At 35.2% G+C, this 22,928-nt stretch overlaps 1 protein-coding gene across 3 annotated transcripts in view; it reads right to left on the minus strand.

Annotated features, from left to right (window-relative positions):
* The window catches only part of NKAIN2 (sodium/potassium transporting ATPase interacting 2), a 517,696-nt gene that overhangs the window by 224,537 nt on the left and 270,231 nt on the right, over positions 1-22,928 (minus strand). For all 3 annotated transcript variants that reach the window (XM_085217384.1, XM_085217383.1, XM_085217382.1), the window contains exon 3: positions 17,212-17,292. In XM_085217384.1, the coding sequence (XP_085073510.1) occupies positions 17,212-17,292 (81 nt within the window). The remainder of the gene's footprint in view (positions 1-17,211; positions 17,293-22,928) is intronic.

Genomic DNA, 22,928 nt, shown 5'->3' on the forward strand with positions numbered 1-22,928 from the left:
AGTTCATTGAATTCTGAAAGCCAAAAAGCAAAATAGAACTCATACCATTACTCACATTTTTATCCATGTTTTTTTTTTTTTTTTCCTAAAATTAATTTAACAATGTTTTCGATGTTAAATGGAGGATGGAAATTATCTATGCATGCCTTACACTGACGGTTTAGACATCGAATGCTTACAGGGTGCACGCTACATAATGATTACCATATCAATGAAACTGAAATTTGCTATTATGCAATTGTTTTTGATGTGCAGAATTTTGAAGACATCACCACGCTTTTAGGGATAAGACTTGACACTTTGAGAAACCCTTGAAAAATCTGTCAGCTTCTGGCCTCATTTTAGTCAATGGAATAAAAAGCCCCATGCATTGACTTCAGTTGGTACACAACTTCACCTGAAATTTCTCCCCCTTCTTAAATGAATTAATTAAAAAGCTGAAAGAAATCAGAAAGACAGCTAGACTTTTTTGTTTGTTTTAGACTAGCGACTTTGTCTTCATTCCTGAGGTTCTGTGACAATATTACTAATTATCAATCCCTGTGCTCTTTTGAAATAACAAGAGACTGACATTATATGAGCTTACCAGTTCATAATAAAACAAATCTCCTCCTTCATATGTGAGTTATGAGTTGATTGTGGTGGTTTTGTGCAAGCAGATTAGTAGGTAGATGTACTTGACTTTATTCTGGGTTCTACCACTTGGCCATGTGTTAAAATCACTTACATACAGTCTAAAATAGTACAAACTGGATGTAAATCAACCATGAAACAAATGTACAGCAGTTGTAAAACCTGTTCTTAAAAAGTTTTTATCAGTGTTCTGCTGTTAAGCCGAGAAGCAGTTTGAAGTCGAAGGGGGATATCCGTTGCACATCCAGCTCAAGATTTTCAACAATGATTTGGATGATTTTTCTCCATGGTTTATGTCATGGTTTATACCATGGAGAAAAAGAAAAGCAAACTCTGCAGAGGTCAGGACTGGAATCCAAAAGTTCTTAACAAAATGAAGAGATGAACCAAGAAGAAGGAGGAGAATTAAATAAGGAGCAACATACTATCTGTAGGCAGGAGCAATCAAACATTGAAAGTAAGTAACATTTGGCAAGGTAGCAAAATGTGGCAAAAAGAATGGCAAGAAGTTTACAAAGTGTGCCAGAAATAAAAATCAGCTCTGTAAAGCTAGGTAAAACCCAGGAAACCTAATTAAAAATGAATGAAATTTTAGTATCAGCTTTATAAGTAAAATACTCAAAGTTATATTGGTCTGTTTTACTTGTTGCTGCTGAGGTCTCAACTGGAATTTCTTTTGAATGGTAAAAAATCTACAGTAAAAAACCTTTCTTTTGAATGGTAAAAAAAACCAGGAAGAACCTTGAGAATAACCATAGATGACAGAAAATAAAAGCAATAAGGAAGGATATAGAAATGCACCTGATGTAGCTAAAAAAAAAGAGAAAAAATGAGAGTCAGCATGATAAAAATCTTTCAGTGTGTAGGTGGGATAATGTTTGTCATGACTGTTTGGGAAAAGTGAAAGAAAATCAGGAAAATCATTTTGGTTAAATATCAGGGAAAACATTCTGTATGCATAAATAAGCTACTTGATATAGATGGTATAATATAGCATCTATTTTATGATATTTTAAAGTAACATTTAGCTAAGCAAGTGTTAAGGATGGATTAAATATTATTTCTCTCTATGCACAAGAAATATTATTCCTGAAGAAATATTGCTTAAAAGCTGGAAAGCTCTTGTATAATTTTGCTATAGGTAATTGAGCATCATCTAAGCAGAAGAGGAAAAGAGAAAGAACATTCTAGACTCATGGGTGTATTCTAAATACATCAACAATGTATGAATATAGAATTTTCTTCTTCTTCTTCTTTTTTTTTTTTTTTTAATAAACATAACTGCCTGACTTTCTATGTATAAAATACAAGAGTTTTATGTTTCTACAGTTTAGCATGTAATCCTAAAAAGTAAAGGACTTACAAATTCAAGTGTTTTCCTTTCCCCTTTTTCTTTTTACCTTATCTAATATGTGCTCTGAAGCCCATCACAAAGAAGTACTGCAGAAAGGAAAAAAATCATTAATAAAAATATACCACCAAATTTGTAAGAAGGCTGAATATATAACCCCTGCTCACTACTGGAAATCTTCAGATCAGATCTTATGCTTTGAATTTTTCATGCAATCTTTTTATTTTTCTTATTATGAGTGTTTTCTGTAGTACTAATCAATATAGAGGCATAACTTCTTGACACTGTTCTTTGCTTTGAAGCTTGCACTTACTTCATTTGTCTTTTAAAGTGTCTATTCAATGCTCTGATCTGAAAATCTAAATGCTTATTATTCATCTGCATGTTGGTATGATTTTTTGTATAAAATTTTCAAAATTGACACCCACTGTTTCGTGGACATGGTAGGAAGGTTTTCAATTTATTTCATGAGCAGCATCACTGCCTTACTCTGAAACATAATGATAATCAATGAAGGAGGAGAATCAAATAGACTATGTGACCTCCAACTGAAAGTAGTTTTTCAGTATGTTTATAAATGAAAATTCTACCACTGTCATTCTTTTTCCTTCTCTTGAAAACAAATCTGTTGAAAATGAATAAATTCAGGATTTTTTTTTTTTTTAAAGCATAAGGAATTTTTGTTGCTAGAATGTAAATGCCATTTTCAGAAATGATTTAGAAACCTAACACACTAATAACCAGTTTAAATGCAGTTTTGTCTCCATAAGATCAGATTTTTATGTATATTTGTTGCTAAGTGTTAAAGAAAGGCATCCTATTGTGATCAAGTGGTATGAATTCAATGGGCGATAGTCACTTATGGTCGGACTCTTACAGTTCAACATTGTCTATCTAGTACTGTGCTGTGTCAGTAATCTAGGCAGAGAAGTAGGGATCTCCAGAGTGTTTTAGTCCATCATCAGTCATGTATTTAGGAAAACATGGGAAGTGTAAGAGAAAAAAAAAAGATGTGAGAAATTATGTGAAAAGAGGCATGCCACATAGGCATGGGAGGATAGTAGAACATTGTGCTGTGTTCTTCTGAGAAGGAACAGGAGCCACATCATCAGCCTTGCAATCCGGAGTGGCTTGCTCATTTCCCTGAGCCTGTGTTAACATGCCTGTAACACACAATGGTTCCAGAGACCAGAAGGAAAAGCTGGAACAAAGAAGATGTAGCACTGGTGGAAGAGGTTAAGGACTGGGAATACCTAAGCAAAATACCTAAATCTACAGGCTCTGATGGAACGCATCCACAATTGCTGAAGGAGCTGGCAGATGTCATTACAAGGCCACTCTTGATAATTTTCATTGATTGTGACAAATGAGAGAAGTGTTTGAACACTAAAGGAAAGCAAACATCAGTCTTATCTTCAAGAAGGGCAAGAAGGAGTATATGGAGTATTACAGCATGGTCAACCTCACCTTGAACCCTGGGAATATGATGGTACAACTAATCCTGGAAACCATTACCTGACACGTGAAGGGCAAGAAAATCATTAGCATGGATTCACCAAGGGGATGTCATCCTTAACTAATATGATAAACATCTACACTGAAATCACAGGTCTGAGGAATGAGGGGGGAACATGTTGTCTTGAATTCAGGAAGGCTTTTGACACTATAACCACTAAGATCCTTATAGAAAAGGTTTTGAAGTATGGATTGGATAAGTAGACAGTGAGGTGGATCAAAAACTGGTTGACCTAGAAGGCAATGAAAATTGGTGCAAAGTCTAGTTGGGGGCCAGCAAGTAGTGCTGTACACCAGATGTTAACAGTTGGTCTGCTTTTCAACATTTTCACCAATGAAGTTGAATGTGGGGTAGTGTGTGCCTTTAGTGATGATAAAAAACAAAACAAAACAAAACAAAAAACTGGAGGGGAGGGTTGATATGAACAATGGTCATGCTATCCAGAGGGACCAGGACAGGTGAAGAAATAGTTTGACAAGAATGTTATGAAGTCCAACTAGGAAAAGTACAAAGTCCTGCATCTGTGGAGAAACAATCCTAGGCACCAGGACATGTCATGGGCACTCAGATAAAAAAACATCTTTGATGAAATAGATCTGGATGTCCTGGTGGTTACAGAGTTGAACATGAGTCAGCAATGTGCCCCTGTTCTTAAAAAAGCTAGCAGTACTACTGGCTGTACTAGAAGAAGTGCAGTCATTGGGGAGTTGTGTCAGCACTAGTGAAGCTGCACATGTAGTTCTGCATCCAGTTCTGAGGTCACTGGTAACAGAGAGACTTGGCTGTACTGGAAAGAGCCCAGTGTTGGACCACAAAGGTGATGAAGGAACTGGGATACCCTTCGTACGAGAAAAGGCCGAGAGAGCTGGGGCTATTCAGTCTGGAGAAGAGGATGTTTGTGGTTTAATTGATATATATAAATACCCGAATGGAGGATTAATTAAAACAGAGCCAGGTTCTCTTCTGCAGTGCCACTGCCAGCACAAAGGACAATGGGCACAAAGTGGAAAACAAGAGATTCCGTGTAAGCATCAAGAGCTACTTTGCAGCACGGTGACAGAGCACTGGCACAGGTTTCCCAGAGAGGCTGTGGAGTTTTGTCCTTGCCAACTTTCAAAATCCATTTGGACATGGGCCTAGGCAAGTGGCTTCCTCATTAAGAAGGCGAGTTCAACCAGATTACCTCCAACCTCACTCATTCTACAGTTTTGTGAACTTAAGTAAATACAAAATTATCAGAATATTATTTTAAGAGAATTTCATTTTCAGTGTGTGAATTATCTTAGACTCAAGTATATGTAAATTGCAATTATATGTAAATTGCAACTTATATTTGTAATATTTTGCACTACCTTGTATGAGATAGGAAAGAGATAGCGTTTGAATCTTAGCAATTTTGCGTATCTGTTTCTTTATGAAGCAAAACAAGGAAGGGTCATCTTACACAATTATTTTTCTTTTTATATGCTCTTTTACCAGACACATTTGTATGCTTTTAAAAAATAGAATTGAAAACACTGCTTAAAAATGAACAGAATGGGTACATTAACCAGACAAATTTTCCATGTAAATTCTTTCAGTAAAGTTCAGTCTTCGGTGACTTTTCATATGGAGGTAATACTGCTCTACAGAATCATTAATGCTACATACTGTGATACAGACAAACATTCCCTAATGATAAGTTAGAGATTGCTGCACTCATTTTCAGTTGAAGCCCTGAATCAAGATAAGTACCATTATCTCCTGAAGACGCCTTGCCGGAAATGTAACATCAAAATTAAGTCTCCATAGTCTGTTACAAGCTCCTTGTATCACTATGTAGAGAGAGACATTTCTTTAAGAATCCCAATTACTTCAGATTTGTACTTTACACTATCTCCAAGTGTGAAAACCCAAGAGTCTAGCAATTATCATTATATTCTCATTCCTGTAGCAGGTTGTATATGCTAATGAAGAGAAAAAAAAAACTAATTATATAGTATCATAGTCTGTTGTTACTAAGCACTTCTGTAACCTCTTCTTCCAAACAGCTGTTTGAGCTCATAACTTTTTCCTTTATTAAAAATTAAAACCATAGTTTTCAGGAAGGCAAACAGTGCAAACAGAAGTCGTAGTTTTAGGAAACATCTAGAAATCTGATTGTTTGCCAACCATGTAAAATAAACAGTCAGAAACTCAAAAGATTCCCAATTCTACAAAAAATATGCTATTATATATATGCTTGTACTGAGTTGAAAATACTTATTTGATGGAAATACTTTACACCATTCACTAAAGCACAGGTAATATTCAGCAAGTAGAATAAGAACTACTCAAGACAGGATAACTAAAAGAAGTTGGGGTATATTTGCACAATGTAAACAAAGGCTACAGTGCCATGACAGCACTTGTTTGGTTTTTTTTTGATGTTGAGTTTTTTTTCTCCCCATAGAATTTATGCTCAGAGGATAAAGAAATAAAAAAATAGTACAAAAGAAAAAGAACCAGACACAGAAAGGCACTGCTAAATGAAAAGTGTGATCGTGTTTATAAGTATACATGTGTATGCATTTTTGTTTGTTTGTTTGTTTTGTTTTTTTTTTAAGCAATAGAAGTGAGTGGTCTCCTCCCTAGGCTTAGGAACAAGATTTTCCAGTGGAGGAATTTATTTCATTATTACCCATAGCAGTGTGCCTTCAACAACCATGATCTGGCATGAACCACAGTTGGGTAAAGGATAACATCCAAGGAAAACTTTTGTGTAACCTAAGGTACAAACTGTTACATTATTCTTAGGAAAATAGTTACATATATCATTTAAAAGCAGTTTTTATCTAGATTTTTATCTGCAATATTTTGTTACGATATTATACAATGTCATAACATGTTGCCCTGAGAGACTGCGGATACCCTTTCCCTGGAAGCATTCAAGGCCAGGCTGAACAGGTCTTTGAGCAACATGGTCTAGAGGGTGGTGTCCCTGCCTATAGTGTGGGGAGTGGGATGATTGGAACTAGATGAATTTAAGGTTCCCATCCAACCCAAACCATTCTATGATTCTATGATAAGTATTGTGGCTCTGTTATGCACAACAGATGAAAGAACAAACACACCTACACAAACATGATTTTGAATATGCTATTAAGAAAAAAAAAAAAAAAAAAGAAGCTTAAAAATGCACTCAAGTCCAATCTTAAAATAATTAAAAAAAAGTTCCAACTGCTCCATTTCATCTAATGCAAAGTAATCCTCATCACTGCTGATGCAAGACAGGTGTCTTGTTCTTAAAACCCAAGTACATTGGTGGGAACAAGTGGAAAAACAACAAGAATAAGGTGCATGTAGTTACAAAGAGTAGTGAAATTCAGTATTACAACATTTGGTGTATTCTGTAAGTGGCACTTTAAAAGAAATACCTAAATGAAATTACATTCTAATACAGAGTTTCCCGTATTTCCAAAGCAAAATAAAACCTGTAATTTTAGCCTCAAACAGCTAGAATACATTTGTATGCAAGAACAACTCTAGATGAATGGGCCAGTGGCAAGCAATGCCAAGGTTATATATATATGTATGTATATAAAAGCATTCAGCTTTAACAAGCCAAAAGAGGAAAGGAGAAAAGTGAAAAATATAAAATAGCAAAGAGGGAAAAAAAGAGGGGAGGCAGAGAGTGCTATTTTGCATTTGATTATAAGACAAGTATGGAACCCTTAAATAGACAGGGAGTGCCCTTTATTTTAAAGATGGGATAAAAGCCTGACAAATACAACTTCTTTTTTCATTTAAGTTGTAAGGTGCATCTCCATTATCTGTAGAGGAGAATCATCCATTCTTTTGTCTAGTTTTGAGTTTAGGTGAGCATTCTGATCATCGCCCTCTCTGTATGTTGCAAACAGCAGTTTTTCTATAAAAGGGTTCATTGGCAGTTTAAAGATACCAGTGAGATACTCAGCCACAGCACGTTACTGATCACCTCATTATCGCTGAATTAGCTAGCTATCGTAGAGTGGAAGAAAAATAGCCTGAGTTACCCTGTGGCCTGCTGAAGAATAGACTTTTTAAAGAAACCCACAATAAACCACACTTTTGTTCAATTCACGAGGTTACTTAATCAATCAAATCCTACCCTCAAAATGCAGAATCCAATTCCTATCCAAATAGGTTTTTGTGGTAGTCTGATAAGTGGGATGTAATACCGGAGTACAGCAGTTTATTCTTGAATAGATAGGATGCAGCTTAAAATTAACGTTGTTGAAAGAGAAACAAGTGTTGAAAATGTCAGCAATAGAGTGAACTCAGGCTTCAAGGATAAATTCACAAAGGTAATCATCCAGTTTTGTGGATCATCAGGAAAGGAAAACAAATATCTTTCATAGCTACCCTTTTATTCTGTGCATATGGAATCAACAAAACAAGCTGGGAGCATGCTGTCAGCTGCCACGTGACAACATTGAAGTCAATGGTGTTTTGCCAGAAAATAATTTTTCTAATTTATTACAGGCAATTAATAAAAATTCATCATCAAATCCTACAGACTTATCTAAGTTAACTTCAGCTAATTCATTTATCCATATATCACAGATCATTGTCTTTCAGTAGCAGTTTTGGAAACACTTATTTCATTGGAACAATAAACAAAAATAACAGGAAGAGATCGCTAATATCCAAGATGAACTAAAAAGTTTTGATGCTGCAAATTCTGCAGGAGAAAAAAGAAATTCTGCTGTATCTCAATTAGTTACATTCCACTACGTTGCTGCAATATCTTTTCAATGATGTGTTTAAATGTTTTAGGAGATTTAACAAATGAGAGTAGATTCTCTTGAGGTACAGAAGAAACAACATGATTCTATGACTAAGGCACTGCAGACATTTACTAGGAAATATCTGAGACAGCTTAAATGTATTTTGCTTCTTGATTTTTTATTAGTGTCTTCTATAGGAGCTACTCATCTTCAGCGGAAAGTTGAGTGTCTATGGGTGAACAAATTCTATATGGCTCCTAGGTGCAGCTTAAGATGCTGTCAGGTCCCACAGAACACCTGCATATTTTTGCCCAGAGATAGAACATGGACATTCAAGTGCTTGAAGAGCCTGGCAGGGCTATGGAAGCGGGAATCTTCAATAGAAGGGAACAACAATTGAGGAACATTATCAGATTATGAACCACTACGAGATGGCCAACCACTGCAGCCTTTTTCAGCATGTGGTCTTATGGTCTGTGAACTCACTGCTAGCACCACTTATAGTGAGGATGGGGTGTGCTCAAAATGACCCTGTACTGCTTGTCTGCACACGCACTGTTCTGTGGGGTGGGCTCAATATTATACAGAATCAAAAAAGGAGAGTGTTTTACAGTTCATGTTGTTTTCCTAGGTTCAGTAGATGCTTATTCATATGTGAAAAGATGCTGAAGGCAATACAGAATTTTTATTTCCTGCTGGATTACCAGTGGAATAAATTTAAGTAACTGTCAGTAACAGAAGGTTTAGGATGATTTCCTTCTGAAATTCAAGTGATGCAAAACTTCCCAGAGTGTCAGCTTAGAGTTTCCTTGAAGATTCTGGTAGGTCCAGGTTCACAAGGAGGAGCTTATCCAATATAGTTGGAAGGACAATTAGTTATTTATACTTAGAGTGACTAAAGATGTAGAGAAAGCATATTCTATCCATTGCTACATTTAGAGCAACATAGTTAAAATAGTTAAGGACTATTTTAAAGCATTTTATACTACTCAAGAAGAATAATTAATGAAAGAAAGAAAATACCATGAGATAGTGAAATGTAATATCTTCAAAGAACAGAACGTATTTTCATACATTCAAAAAAGACAAATAAGTGCTCTGCCAGAGTTCCTAGGTTTCTGCTAAATAACTCTTCAGCAATTGTTCTTAGCTACTTCTGTAACCTAATCCATGGGGAAGGTCCTGTCTATATGAAGCACAGAAGCTCCCCAGAAGAGCTGTTATGGCAAATATGCATTTGGGTAAATGTGATCCAGAAAATACATTCTTGGGTGTTTTTTTTTTTTTGTTTTGTTCGTTTTCTGTAAAATTAAGAGATTTTCACCCATAACCATTTAATCACGGTTGGTGAAATGTTATCAATAGTGCACTGTAGCATTCAAAAGTGAAAATAAAGAAGGAGAAGTGAGAATGAAGAAGAGAAAAGTGAAGGAGATCAGAAAATGCCACTCGGTCATAAGCAGGACAAGCCCTATTTATATTACATGTATTATATTACGCTCATAGCATAATGTCATCCTGACATCAAACTGGGGCCACTAGATGGTACTGCATTATAATTAATAAATATTAAAAAGTAATCTCATAAATACATGTGGTTGTTCTTTTAAAATACATGTGGTTGTTCTTTTTTTCTTTCTGCAATGTCCTCACTGTATCATTTGAAAGATTTGTAGCAATCTGCATGGCATTATCTTAAGAGATAGACTAAAAACTCCACATAACTGGAATATATAGAGATACTTGTATAATATGTACACACATTTGTAAATTATCATAGAAAATCATCATTTTATCATTCACTAAACTCAATCAATTTCATATGTTCCTGTATTCCATGCAGTAACTATTAGATATACATGCATTTCCCATATATGTAAATCAATAGGCATATGTATGATTTTTCATGAACTCAACAAAAAACACATGCCTGAATTTTAAAATATAAACGTTGCACAATAAGAAAAATCTGGAAAAACATCTTTCATATTTTTTGTATACTTTGAGTAATTTTCAATCACAATTTTTTTCACCATAAAAGTGATGAAAATTCACTTTTATCTATGCATTTTTTAAAATGTTATCTTTACAGTAGTAAGCACTTCAAATTTTATAATCAGTTACCTTCTAGCTGGCAAAGATCTTGAGGTTTAAAAATTGCTGCAAAACTAAATTATCTGAAACCATAAGCATACTTAATAGTATCTACCCATGAAACTACCCTCAGAATAACCTAACACTGCTGGTTGCCAGCTCTATTTTCAATTTTCATCTGTTAGATATATGATCAAGCATGTCAAATCTGCCCTGAGTAATAGAAGTGAAAAAATAAAGTCATTTACTTAAAACATTCTGATAGCTATTTATCTGAAAACCCTGGTTAGATTTACCGCTCAAAGGCATTTACCTACAAAGTTAACCAGATGCTTTGAGTTGAAAACTAATTTAATTTCTCTGTTATCTTAACAGGACATCTGTTAAAACAACATCCAAGGAAGGTAATATGTTCAAAATTAAACATCCCGCAGGTTGTTTTAGTAGAGTACATACAACAGTGACATTTAACTGTTAACGACCACTGCCTTACAAAAATAATTAGTAAATGCGAAATCAAAGTAGAATAACACTTATACTAATTGACATAAAGTAATGTCAAATTTATTTCTAACTAGTGCACGTTCAACCTTGTTGCCAAGTTCACTGCTTTGCTACAGCTGACTTACACTGAAGATGAATGACAAATTTCTTTTGTTTCTTTCATTAGCTTCACCAAGGCTACATGCTATCCCTTTAAAATCACAGTACACTAGCTGCTTAAAGTGCTAAGCACTCATAGCCAACATGTTTTTAAGGAGCATGAGTGACAAGCTATGCAAATCATATCCTGAAGTAATTTGCATTATTGAAGTTAATTTGCATATGGATATAAACTGCACTTCAGAGCTCCTAAGTATCAATCTAAACAGTGGCATATGAAAGTCAGACAGATAGGTGGAAGAGATCTTGCTAGTGTTTGGATGCTGGAATAGAAAAATACTAGCAGGTGTGTAGTTTGCTGGAAAAGTTGGTGGGGACAAATGGACTACTGGAAGCAAATATGAGTCTCCTATTTCCTCTCCCCTCTTCCATTTATCCCAACTAGCAATGTAGGACTGTTGCAATTTCTCTGTTGGCCGGAACTGCAACAAGCATTGAAACCTCTGGTATTTTCCTAGATAATAAGCATTCTCCTTAAGCTATTATATAGCTTTTTTTTTTTTTATATGTAGATTTTTTTTTAATATATTTGTATAAATATAAAAAAAGACCCTTCAATTTTCTCCCATAATAAAGCATGTGAAATTGTGAAAAGTGAACTGATTATTTATGACATAATTAGATTTTTTATTTCCTTACGAAGTGCACCAGTCTGTAGGGCTAGACTAAGAATTCATATACAGAACAGTCAAAAAGAAACCTGAAGTACTTAATTTCAGTTAAAAGCAAAAGAGAGGAAATTGAGCAGGAACAAAATCTTCTCAGAGATACAATGGAAGGACAAGAGGCAATGTCACAGACTGTAGAAACAAAAAATTTCAGCTACATATCAGGGGAAAATATTTTACAGTGAAAACAGTTTAGAACTAAAGAAATTGTAAAATTTCCAGCCTTAGAATTTTTTAAAACTTGGCTTGCTAAAACTCTGAGCAACCTCACCTAAGTTTGAATTTGGTACTGTCCTGAGCATGAGGTTGGATCAACTGACTTGAAGACTCTTCCAACATGAATTAGACTGCAAATTTGTGGTGTAAGTTATCTTCTACCTAGGTCCTCTGAAAGTAAAGCCTCATGCTTATTTCCATGGAAATTACAACAGAAACAAAGAGCACAACAGCATCATTTGATAGAGAAAATTCTCAGCTACAAAACGCTATTTTTCAAGTCACCATCATTAAGTCACAGCTAATGAACAAAAGCCTGCACACCTCTTTCCAAAAAAAGCTGCAGCAGACCTGACCCACTGTTGCTGTCACCACTGCTTAAATGCACCCACTCACTGTGCTCACATCCACTGTTTGATCTCCATAAACATTCAGCAAGAGTCAATGAAGGTCAGTGGGTGCAATTTGTTGAGGAATTGAGGAATTCAATTCTACTCTTTTGCTTCATATGTACTTCCATGTCAGATACTATTTTGTCAGATAGCCCCTCTGCTGCCATCTCTCACACAGCAGAAAAATGTAGTGGAATATTGGTGGGAAGGTTCAACCTCTACTGCCATACCACCAACACCTACCTTTGACGTTATGGGCCAACATAACAAAAGACAATGCACTACTTTAGGAGCAACTCTCATATTTAGGGTGGGTAGGAGAAAATGTATTCAGAAACATTTGATTTCTCTTAAAACTTCTAGCAGAAAACAAGCTAATTACATATTTTTATTTAGTTTTACATTTTAATACCTACAATCCATTCAGTACTTTGTATCATATTTAAAAGTGAAATTATGAAGTCTTTTTTTTTTTTTTTTTTTTTACTTTTTTTTTTTTTTTTTAAATCTTTCCTATTCCTTCATGCTCCTGGTCAATTCTGTGCAACTCAGGAAATGACAGAAAAGGAAGTAATTTCAGTTGAATGCAAATTAGTATTCATCTAAAATAAATATTTTAGATCAGTAGATCTAAAGATCGGTAGAACAAGTGCTAAAATCAGGCTTAGAGTAAACGTGGTAAACTATGTAAATATTACTATCTTTGTGCTCAGGGTTTCTAGGTGCCATGATTCTGTATGTAAGCTTTCATAACATTCTACATGTTTTCAGAGTAGAGTCAAAAAACAGGATTTACTTTCTTCGAATAAAGAAATGATTTACGTACTGACCACTGAGAAGAAAAAAATATTTAATGGCTATACACAGTAAGAAAAGCACAGTATATTTATTTCCTGCCTCTTTATTTAGCTTTTCCTAACTACTGTAATCCATGGATTGTGATGCTGTATGGCAACATTGCTAAATTCCCAAACCCAGTTCATCTCTAAAATAGGCCAAGCTGTACAGAGATTAAGAAAAGTATTGTGACCTCATAATTAAGAGCTATATAAAAAAAAATGAATGTACAGAGAGAGCTAAATTATGCTTATGCAAGCAACCTTAATTCTGGCATTTCTTCATACTATAGCATTTGACATTCAGACACTTAACTTTTCTGTTAGAAAACATAATTACTTATGTTTTAATACATTAAATGTAATCTTTCAATATTACTCAGAAAAAGTAAGGGACGTGTCAAGAAACCTAAACACAAACTATGTCAATTGCTACCATGAAGGCACACACACACAAACTGTTCTTGGTCACATTCACATGGAATCGAGGAGACTACCGTGAGAGGAGAATCACACAGGTGGGGGTCACACACAAGAAGAGCCCTAAGTGTTGGGATGAGGTTGAGAGCATGTGCATAATGGCTGCTCTGGACCCTGATCCTAATTGATTCCCCTTATTCAGCACCATGAGTCCAGCCTCTGTCTTGTCTCCAGTAACTGGCAGCAGCACGTCTACCCATCTTCACTTACAACCTTAGCCATGCATTTTTTGCAGAAAAGAAGTCCATTAAACTAAGAATGGGAGTTCAATAGATCTTATTCTGCTTCTTTGTTGCTTGTGGGATCCACAGGCATCATTAGGAGAAGCTTTTAAAAGCCTTGAAGCAAACGGTGTTCTTTCTTCATTACATGACCATTTGCAGCTCTCTCTATTGAGGGTCTTTATTCAGAGGTTGTAACTTAGTCACACAGATGCAAATGAGACGAATGCCTGAAGAAGGTCAAAAGTGCTGGGCAGACTGTTAACTTTTTAGTTTCTTTTTTATGTTTTTTATTTTTCTTCTAAGAAAGCTGAATCTAGTTCCTTGTTTTCTTTCCTGGTATATTTAAACAAGTCATTGAATCACCACAGTTTCTCATATATGCCTTCTATTATTTTTCCTTTTTTTCGTGTCACTAGCGTACTTCAGATTTGTTTCATTTAAGATGAAAGGTTATGCTTTCCATATGCTACAGTGACTTAGCCACAGGCCAAAATAAATATACTACTTAGAGATCCTGAAAGCTTAAAGTCTTACTTATATTGAGAATGGCACTCACCAAAAATCATAGTAACACAGACTAATTAAATATTATTGAAGTGTGACACTGAAAAGTAAGTCTCAGAAGTCGGTTCTCTAACTATTCATTCACAGATCCACATAATAATCAAGGTTAAGAAAAATTGATTGCATTTTCTTTGTTAGAAACCTTCTCAGACATAAATATTCCAGCTTGCTGTGAAAGAGCATTAGCAAAGGCATTAACTATGCCTGAAAGTTGGAAAATACTTAGAGTGCAATGCCATTTTCCACAGCATATATAGGACTGTAATGGTAGCATGTAAACAGACTTGCATAACTATTCACTAATGAGCCTTGAGCCTTCTCAGCCTCTTCAGACAATACTATCTTATAGTTCTAAAAATTTCTGATTCCTTACAGGCCCTTTTCATTCCAATAAGGAAAAGTCGTAAAAATGTCATGACCTCCTGTCTGCATAACTTGTTTAAAAAGTGTATTTTAATAAGGTATGTTAACAATTTAAATAAGATTTCTCCATTGTATCTGAAGATAATGTGGAAAAATTTGTATATGTACGCATAGAATAAAAGCTGTTCTCAAAACTTTCGGAAAAAGAAGCTTTTCTTTTCCCTGGCAGAAAGCTATAAATTATACATATAAAAATAAACTATACCCAGTTGAACTATTATTAGGCTGTAATTTTAACCTATCAATTCCTAAAACCATGCTGTGCAGGCTCCTCTCTTATGGTTTACAGCCTCAGAGGCATCCCTCTGGTACTTACTTAAAGGTTATTTTTTATTCTCTATTTAGAACCATTTCAGACCTAGAGCTTTTTTCAAGGTTCTATGTGCCATTTCAAACATAAAAAAAAAAAAAAATACATGGGAGTACCATTACAGATTTTAAGCTGCAGTTATTCCCTGATGACAATATAAATAATAAAGGAGATTCAGTGCAAGACCTGTGAATATAACTGAGAAACAAAGATAAAAATGTTCAGTTTCGTTAGATGTCTACTTATATTAAACAGTTGGAGCCTTTTAAAGATCTAGAATATGAGTGTCTTTCTATTGTACACATATTTCTCAGCCCTAAATCTTGCAAAATATTTGATTATTTGGAGACATTTTGGTGTACCACACACAGCTGGAAAGGAGAAGAGAAAGTTGTTTCACACGTGAATTAGGACTTCTGTAGGCAATGAATCAATCTATAACCATTTCCAAAATCTATTTCCAGTTTATGTTTGCTTTTCTTCCTCTCCTCAGTAATGCTATTGGCCTGAAAACCTGAAGTGGAGAAATGTACTCGACTGGATATTCTCAGGCAGATTGCATCCAAGTAAATTATGCCTCTATAGACTAAATAAACAGTTTAACTGCAGCCAAATATATACCTGAAGCACATGGTTGTTTGAGAAAGACTAGATCACACAGTTCAAGTCTTCAGAAGAAAACAGTTCCAGGTGTAGGCATTGTTGTCTGGCCTGATTTTATTCCATGCAGCAATTACCAGTTCTTAAGCTAATTTTATTCTAATTAAAATACCGTCAAACAGGTGTTTTTAGTTTCTACTTTGTTTCCCACCCCCCTTCACTTCCCAAGACATTATGAGCATCCCAACGTTTACAATTTAAACAATGCAGGTGGTTGAAATGAGCAGGTGGAGAAGATGGGTTGCGTGCAGTGGTACAACAGGTGCTGGGTTTGTTACAAACATCAGTTCTCTTAGCAATATAGGAAACATTTTGAGCCAATAGAAGACACTATAGGCAAAGTCTTGTAATTATTATATGTTTGCCAAGATCTTAATGAAGCTGCTCTTATCTGAAGGTATAAACCCCCAAAAGTGTAACATTTGTTTACCCGCAGAAATTTTTTTTTATAGCCTCAGGAAATGCTTTCTTTTGAAGACACAAGTTTAAACAATCCCAGTTTCCAGCATTTTCTACAATTTGGGGTTGATTTGATAGAACATATAAGTATGTTACACCTGTAACTTACAGTTAGTCTAAATTCCCTTTACTCAAGAAAGGCAATTAAATATGTGAGTTGAGAGATGAATATAGTTTCTTTCACAAGTAGAATTTTCCTCGATGGCCAGTTCACACCACTGTGAACATAACTCAGCACATGCTGTAACATTTAGGCTAAGTCAAAGCTTATTACCACTGCTAATCTTTTATCCCATTATTTACCAGCCCCCTGGGCTCACTTTAGAAAGAGGGTGTTTTGATTTGAGATGCTGGTTTGAGCGCATTAACAATTACCACTTTATGTATTATCACTTACGGTATCAATAAACCGTATATAAATATGTCATTCTTTAAAAAAAATATATATGTTTTTCCTGAAGGGTTGTTTTTTTTTTTTTTTTTTTTTTTTTTGCTGTATTGAAGTCTTCAGTCATAACATTTGTATGAGAAGTACAAGGTTAAAAAAACATTACTAGAGCCAAATAACAATCTATGCTAGCACTTCAGTTTATATTTTAACGAGAGATGATACTTTCTTTTATAATTATTATGCTGTGGTACGAGACCCGTGGAGGGAATCCAGCTAAGTAAAAGCAAGCTGAACAGTAAGAAATAAAAGTAATAAAGAAATTGTTTACTCTTGAGATAATAATCTTTTGTATTTGTGAAATCACTAATTTGCATTTCTCATCCAGATGAAATTTGCGTCGCAAATTGTATTTCAAACAAGGAAGGAAAACAAGTGAGGTAGTTTTCCTCTAAAAGACACAAGCCATTGTTGTGGTGAGCATCAGAAGGTGTCTAAGACATATCCAGAATACTCTAAATTTCTATCATGCTATCCCAGTGATTAAGAGACAGCCTTTGAACTGAAGCATGCTAACACAGTACCCATGGCTTAAATGGTAAATTACCTTTGAAAGGTCTCCAGCCTCCAAGTAGAAGCAGATAACAAACACGTTCCATGAAACCCAAAGGATCAGCCAGACAGCATACTGTAGAAGAGGAAGAGAGAAATGATGCATTAATAATTTTATAGTCAGCTGAATTAACAGTATTTCGCTAGACCCTCAGTTCAATCCAACTCAAAAACAGACAGTAGATACTGTGTACATGAATAAAATGTTAGATATAAAAGAGAATCAAGAATAAATTTTTGTCTTTCATAGACACAGTCTAGCATGAACTAACGAGTACTTGGTCACACCGGAAAATCTGTATCTGAGAAAACAGATTGTAGACCTAATATTCAAACATGACACTAATCTCAATCTCTTATTTTTCTGCTCTCTGTGACAGTGCCAAGGAAACATGGAGTTGTATCAGGGGATGGGCAAGTACAGGTTAGGGAAAGGTTCTGCCTCAGAGGGCAGTGGGCACAGCCCTGAACTGCTGGAATTCAAGGAGTGGTGGGACAATGCTCTCAGACATAAGGTTTGGACTTTGGGTGGTCTTGTGGGGACCCAGGGGTTGGACTTGATGAGCCTTGGGGGTCTTTCCCAACTTGAGATATTCTATGATTGTTGCTCAAATGGGGAATATTGCAATTCCAAAACAGGCATGTAATATTAATTAATGTGAGAAGCACAGAGCTGTTTATTAAATAGCTGTACTAATCTAACTTAGAAAAAAACCAATGTATTGTTGAAGTTGTCATACCTCACAACACTTCAGTTTTATACTCAAGAATATATACATATGTTTTGGTTATTTCTACAAGATGTGTAGAGATTTTCCTCAGTTGTAACGGCTGCATATATAAACATATTTTGTGATATTCCAAACCACAGTTAAAAATTATTCAGGAGCTCCCTCAGGAGCAAACTGCTTTTAACTGCCATTTTCTTTTTTGTTGCTTTTATGTTCAACTACAATGTATAGCATGAGAGTTCATGCTCAGAATTTGTTCACTGCTGGTTACTGAAATTCTTATTTGCATGAGTAATGGAGTATATTTTTCCTCCTTCTTTCCAATACTTTAATATTACTTTCTATTCAGAACACCTCATCACCTCATGTGCTGGGATTGGAAACTACATTTCCTTTCTGTACTCCTGGAGGATCATGGGTAACAAAGTTTGAGCTGCTATTGACACTGTTAAGAGCAACAACTTTAACAACTTTTGGATGTACAGCTGTTTTTTCTAATGATCGTTGCAATATCCTTTAGTTATTCATAATTCAACTCTGCACGTTTTCTAATTTCATTACGCTAATGGTACTGCGTATGCATGAAATACAATGACAAAGATGTGACATGATTCCCTACCCATTACAGCTGAAGGTTATTTCCTCATTTTATACTAACAACCCATTTCTGTCAAGTATTTATAGAATTAATGTTTGGTTGTCTTTTCTCTAAAATGAACTGGTTAAATTTTGCTAAGTTACTGTTCTCAATTATGTTTAGCATTATTGGGATTTTTCTGCTGTCCGTTGTTTTACGCTACCATCTGATGAAGCAGACAACACTTCAGAATATATAATTTTGTAAAAGGTAGATAGTGTATATCTAACCATTGTTTGTCACGAATGATGATCTCATTCTCCAAATTCAGCATCAACTTGTGTGGGATTCTTCTTGCATTTCTCTTTGAAACGTATCAGATTCAATGCCTTTAATGCCTCAGATTTGTGGGGGTTGTTTGTTTTTAAAGGAAATGTTAAGTCCATTAATTTGAATTGTTACTATGTTTCAAAGTCCATTTATAGCAAAACTTGATCATGACATTTTTCACTTTATTCTAAATACTGTTAAATGCACAGCGCGTTTAGCAGAAGATTCCAAGGCACTTTGTAGCTGCTTCTCTGAGCAAACAGTCATATCTTTATATGAAGAAATAAAAGTTTTCTTCGCTGTTATATAGTCTATTTCCTGTTGCAACCACATCCCCATTCTCTCTAAAAGGAAAATTTATCTGTCTTTTAGATATACTTCTTTAATAACCATCTGCTATAATTGGACTACAGACGAGGTTTAAAAATATCTTTTAACTGTTTTTTTTTTTTTTAAATTGCTTCCTTTTGAAATGTTATGTAAGTGTTTGCTGCCTAAATTCTGTGGATAAACTGAATATAATTATCTTGAAATACAAGGATGCTTCTGCTTCCCACTGCTTCTTATTTCAGGTGCTTCAGATCTAACCTCTCTCTTATCTCTCTGCATCACATGCAGTCACAAATGCCTCTTGTTGTCTATGTGCTTCAGCAAACTGTTACAGAAATTCAACTCTGAAGGTCTGTGACAGTGAACAAATCCCTGTGGTACTTTCTATTATATGTATCTAATTAGAAACACAATTTTTTGTAAGGGTTCGTCAGAGGGCTATAAATGTTTTTTTTTTTCCCCCCCTCATATGTGAGAGCTCAAGACAGCTGCATTATCTGACAGAAGCCACCATGTTACAGCAGTCATATTTCAAGAAGACAAGAGCCTTGATGAACACACTTGACCAAGCATGAGATACTGACAGGAGGTATAGCAATGACAACACTGCTTATTATTTTTATGGAAATCCGTGATTTAAAGTGGTATAGCTGGAATGCTAAGCTGAAGCTTAAATGTTTCTTTTTAAAGCAAATTGTAGCCAATCCATAAAAGATATTTCTTTTCAGAAAAGAAATCACATATAGAAAGCTCTCAATATTAGAATATTTACCATTCATTAAAAAAAGTACTATAACAATCTACGAGGGATTATGAGAAGAATGACTTCATGATTTATTGATACCATGTAATTTTCAAGTTTGAAAGTTTGCTGTTAATTATCACAAAATATCCTAAGATGCCTTTTCATTCTTCTTGCTAAGAGGAGATCTAAAGTATTAAAATTCTTGTAATGGTACTAATGCATATAAATATCTTCACATTTCAAAGTTGGCTAACGTTCACTATCTCCAGTTTACTAAAAGTGAAAGTGATGGCCACAGAAATTAAATAACTAGACTTAGTTTCATAAACCAATTGGAAAAATGGTGGTGAGGACACCAGAACTGAAGTTCAAGATAACCCACTACTGCCTTTAATACAGATCTGGTCACCAGAACTCACTGTGGTTACTTTGGCTGAAGGAGAAATACGTCGCATACTTTCCAAGAACAGACTGTAAGCAACTATGATAGCTATAAGCTAATTTAAATTTAAACATTCTTCTCACAAATCTTTACCTTACATTTCTCTTACATTCCAGTTGCTTTTGGATATTTAAGTCAATTTCAATCACATTTAACTAAAAGATACAAGGGCTCCAGACCCAGAAGATGTCACCTCATGCAATTCAAAGGCAGCAGTAAACTGAATCATTATTGTGATTAGTGATTTGCTAGATATTTTCTTTCTACAAATATATATACCTTTAGTCTTAGATTCCTCCAAAGCTGAAAATAGAATTTCTCAGACAGTTTCATGTTTAATTCAGGAGAAGAAAACAAAACCAAAACCAAAGAATTAAATCCTAAGAGCATCTCTAAAATGAAATGACATTTACTGTAGGAATTAAAGATTGGATTATTTTTGCTACCTAGGCAACAGTACTTGAGTTGTTCAAAGATCAACCTGAATCCAGCATCTCTTCCCAGTAACACAGTAACAATTGTCCGCAATTATCATTATCTTTGCTTCTGAAGTTATTTTCCTTTAATTTCCCCTGGCTAGGAAGATATATCACTTAAAAACACAGTTTTTAAACTTATCTTTAAGTCACATCTGATAACAAGTGGAATTCTTGTCATCAACATGCTATCTAAAGTTAATGGTAACATTTGATTCATTTGATTAATCTCTGAGGTGTCTATATCTTCACTTATCTTTGAAAAGTCCCTCTGAAACAGAAAAAGCTAATATTTGGTAGAGGCATTCCTAAACAGGAAACCCCTTTGATTAATTACAGTAAACTTTTGTGGTGTTGTCTAAACCTCTTCAGAATCAAAAAGCAGAATTTCCATTTTTCTTGTTTCCACTTTCCTGAGACGAGTAAAAGATCTCATCCAGACTGACTCAGGAGAAAGCCATCCAATGTGGCAATCGCAGCAGCCTGTAGGGTGATAGGGTGACCTCACATAGCCACCTAGTAGCCACCATTCTCTAATTTAATATGCACTTTGTTCTGCTGTTTCTTTTCCATTGCCAGAGTCTTTACCCTGAGAAATTATAGCAGATAAGGATTCAGGCATTGTGGTACTGCATTGTGTCCAGACCTGGTGGCTGGAAGGAACCAGCCTTCAGTGAGCAGCTTCCAGTGCTGAGAAATGTTAGGAACCACTGTATCTCCAGATAGTAATCAGGAACAAAATCTGCACCCAGGAGAGATTTAGTTATTGAATACATCACTGCTTAAAGCAAAAACATTACTCTCAGCAACCAAACACAAATAGCAACCGCACTCCGCTTTTAATGATCTAGATGAAAGTCTTTCCTGCACAGCAGTTATCTACAGTCCACAATGAACAAGAGCTCAAGGCCAAAGCCAGTAGCCTTGACAACAAATAGCAATGATCCTGGCAGCAGAGGACTTTAAGCAATGAGGCCAACTTCAATGTTATTCTCTTCCTTGAATGTACTAGCAAGATCTTGTGGAATGACAGAACTCTGAATCTTTTTCATTGTTTGTTAGTTGCCAAGGCTTGTAGCTTACACTAGTTTTGCTTGACTGAATTCTTCATATCATCAGGACTCAGGTTTTTCTTGCTGTTTTTCACATTTTTAATCACGCTATATTGTCAGAGCACTGTTCATCTTTACGAGTTTCTGTTGACAAGCAAATATGTATTGATTTTTTAGGATACATTTCTGAGTAGTTGGAGTTTTCCTATTCAAATTACAATGATGGACTAGTTTCTTCCTTGATAAACTCAAGTATACATTTTAACCCTCCAGCATTACTAGGTTTTGGCTTTTCACCCTTCCATCAGCCATAAATGAATATGTATTTTCACCTCCCCTTTGCTCCCTCTAGTTAAAAAAAAAAAAAAAAAAATTATGTTTTACTTTATTTACATTACACTTCAATAATTACTGTCCTCTGTCAAATCCAAAAGACAGCTGCTGAACTGTCAAGTACATCAGAACTGGTCAACACCAAAAGGAAAATTACTGTTGGATTGGTTTTTTGCTCCTAAGCAATCACTGCTTGCAGATACAGAGTAAGTGCTGCTTAAAATTTCTTCCTGGAGGCTTCTATACATCCACTAGCTATATTTAAAAATTCAAGCTCCTTGGACTCAGTTATAAGCTCTGATTTTATATAGGAATATATTAACTCTATTTTTACTTAAATGTGTGTGGGAAGGATTTTTGAGCACAAAAGGCAAGAAAAAAGCTGAGGCATACTCTGGTCAGGTTACAAACAGATGAAGGGACAGACGAGGGCTCAGCACAGTGCTATGATGTGCACTCACCCCTCCCCTTTTACTGACAGCCAAGTAGTAATCACTTGGGTGGTACTCACTGGGTTTCTTTTATCTTTTTCTATTTTATTTCCATTTTCTGATGTGCCAGAAACATAGAATGCATAGTAGAAAGTTACTTTTTCTGAAGACACAGTTCCAACTCCTGCATAAGAGAAGCTGGTTTTCTACAGAGCACATTACTGCCGGTGGCACCATCTGCCCACATTTAGATGTCTGCAGTGCA

Source organism: Meleagris gallopavo, chromosome 2 (assembly GCF_905368555.1).
Source record: "Meleagris gallopavo chromosome 2, MGAL_WU_HG_1.1, whole genome shotgun sequence".
Taxonomy (NCBI): domain Eukaryota; kingdom Metazoa; phylum Chordata; class Aves; order Galliformes; family Phasianidae; genus Meleagris; species Meleagris gallopavo.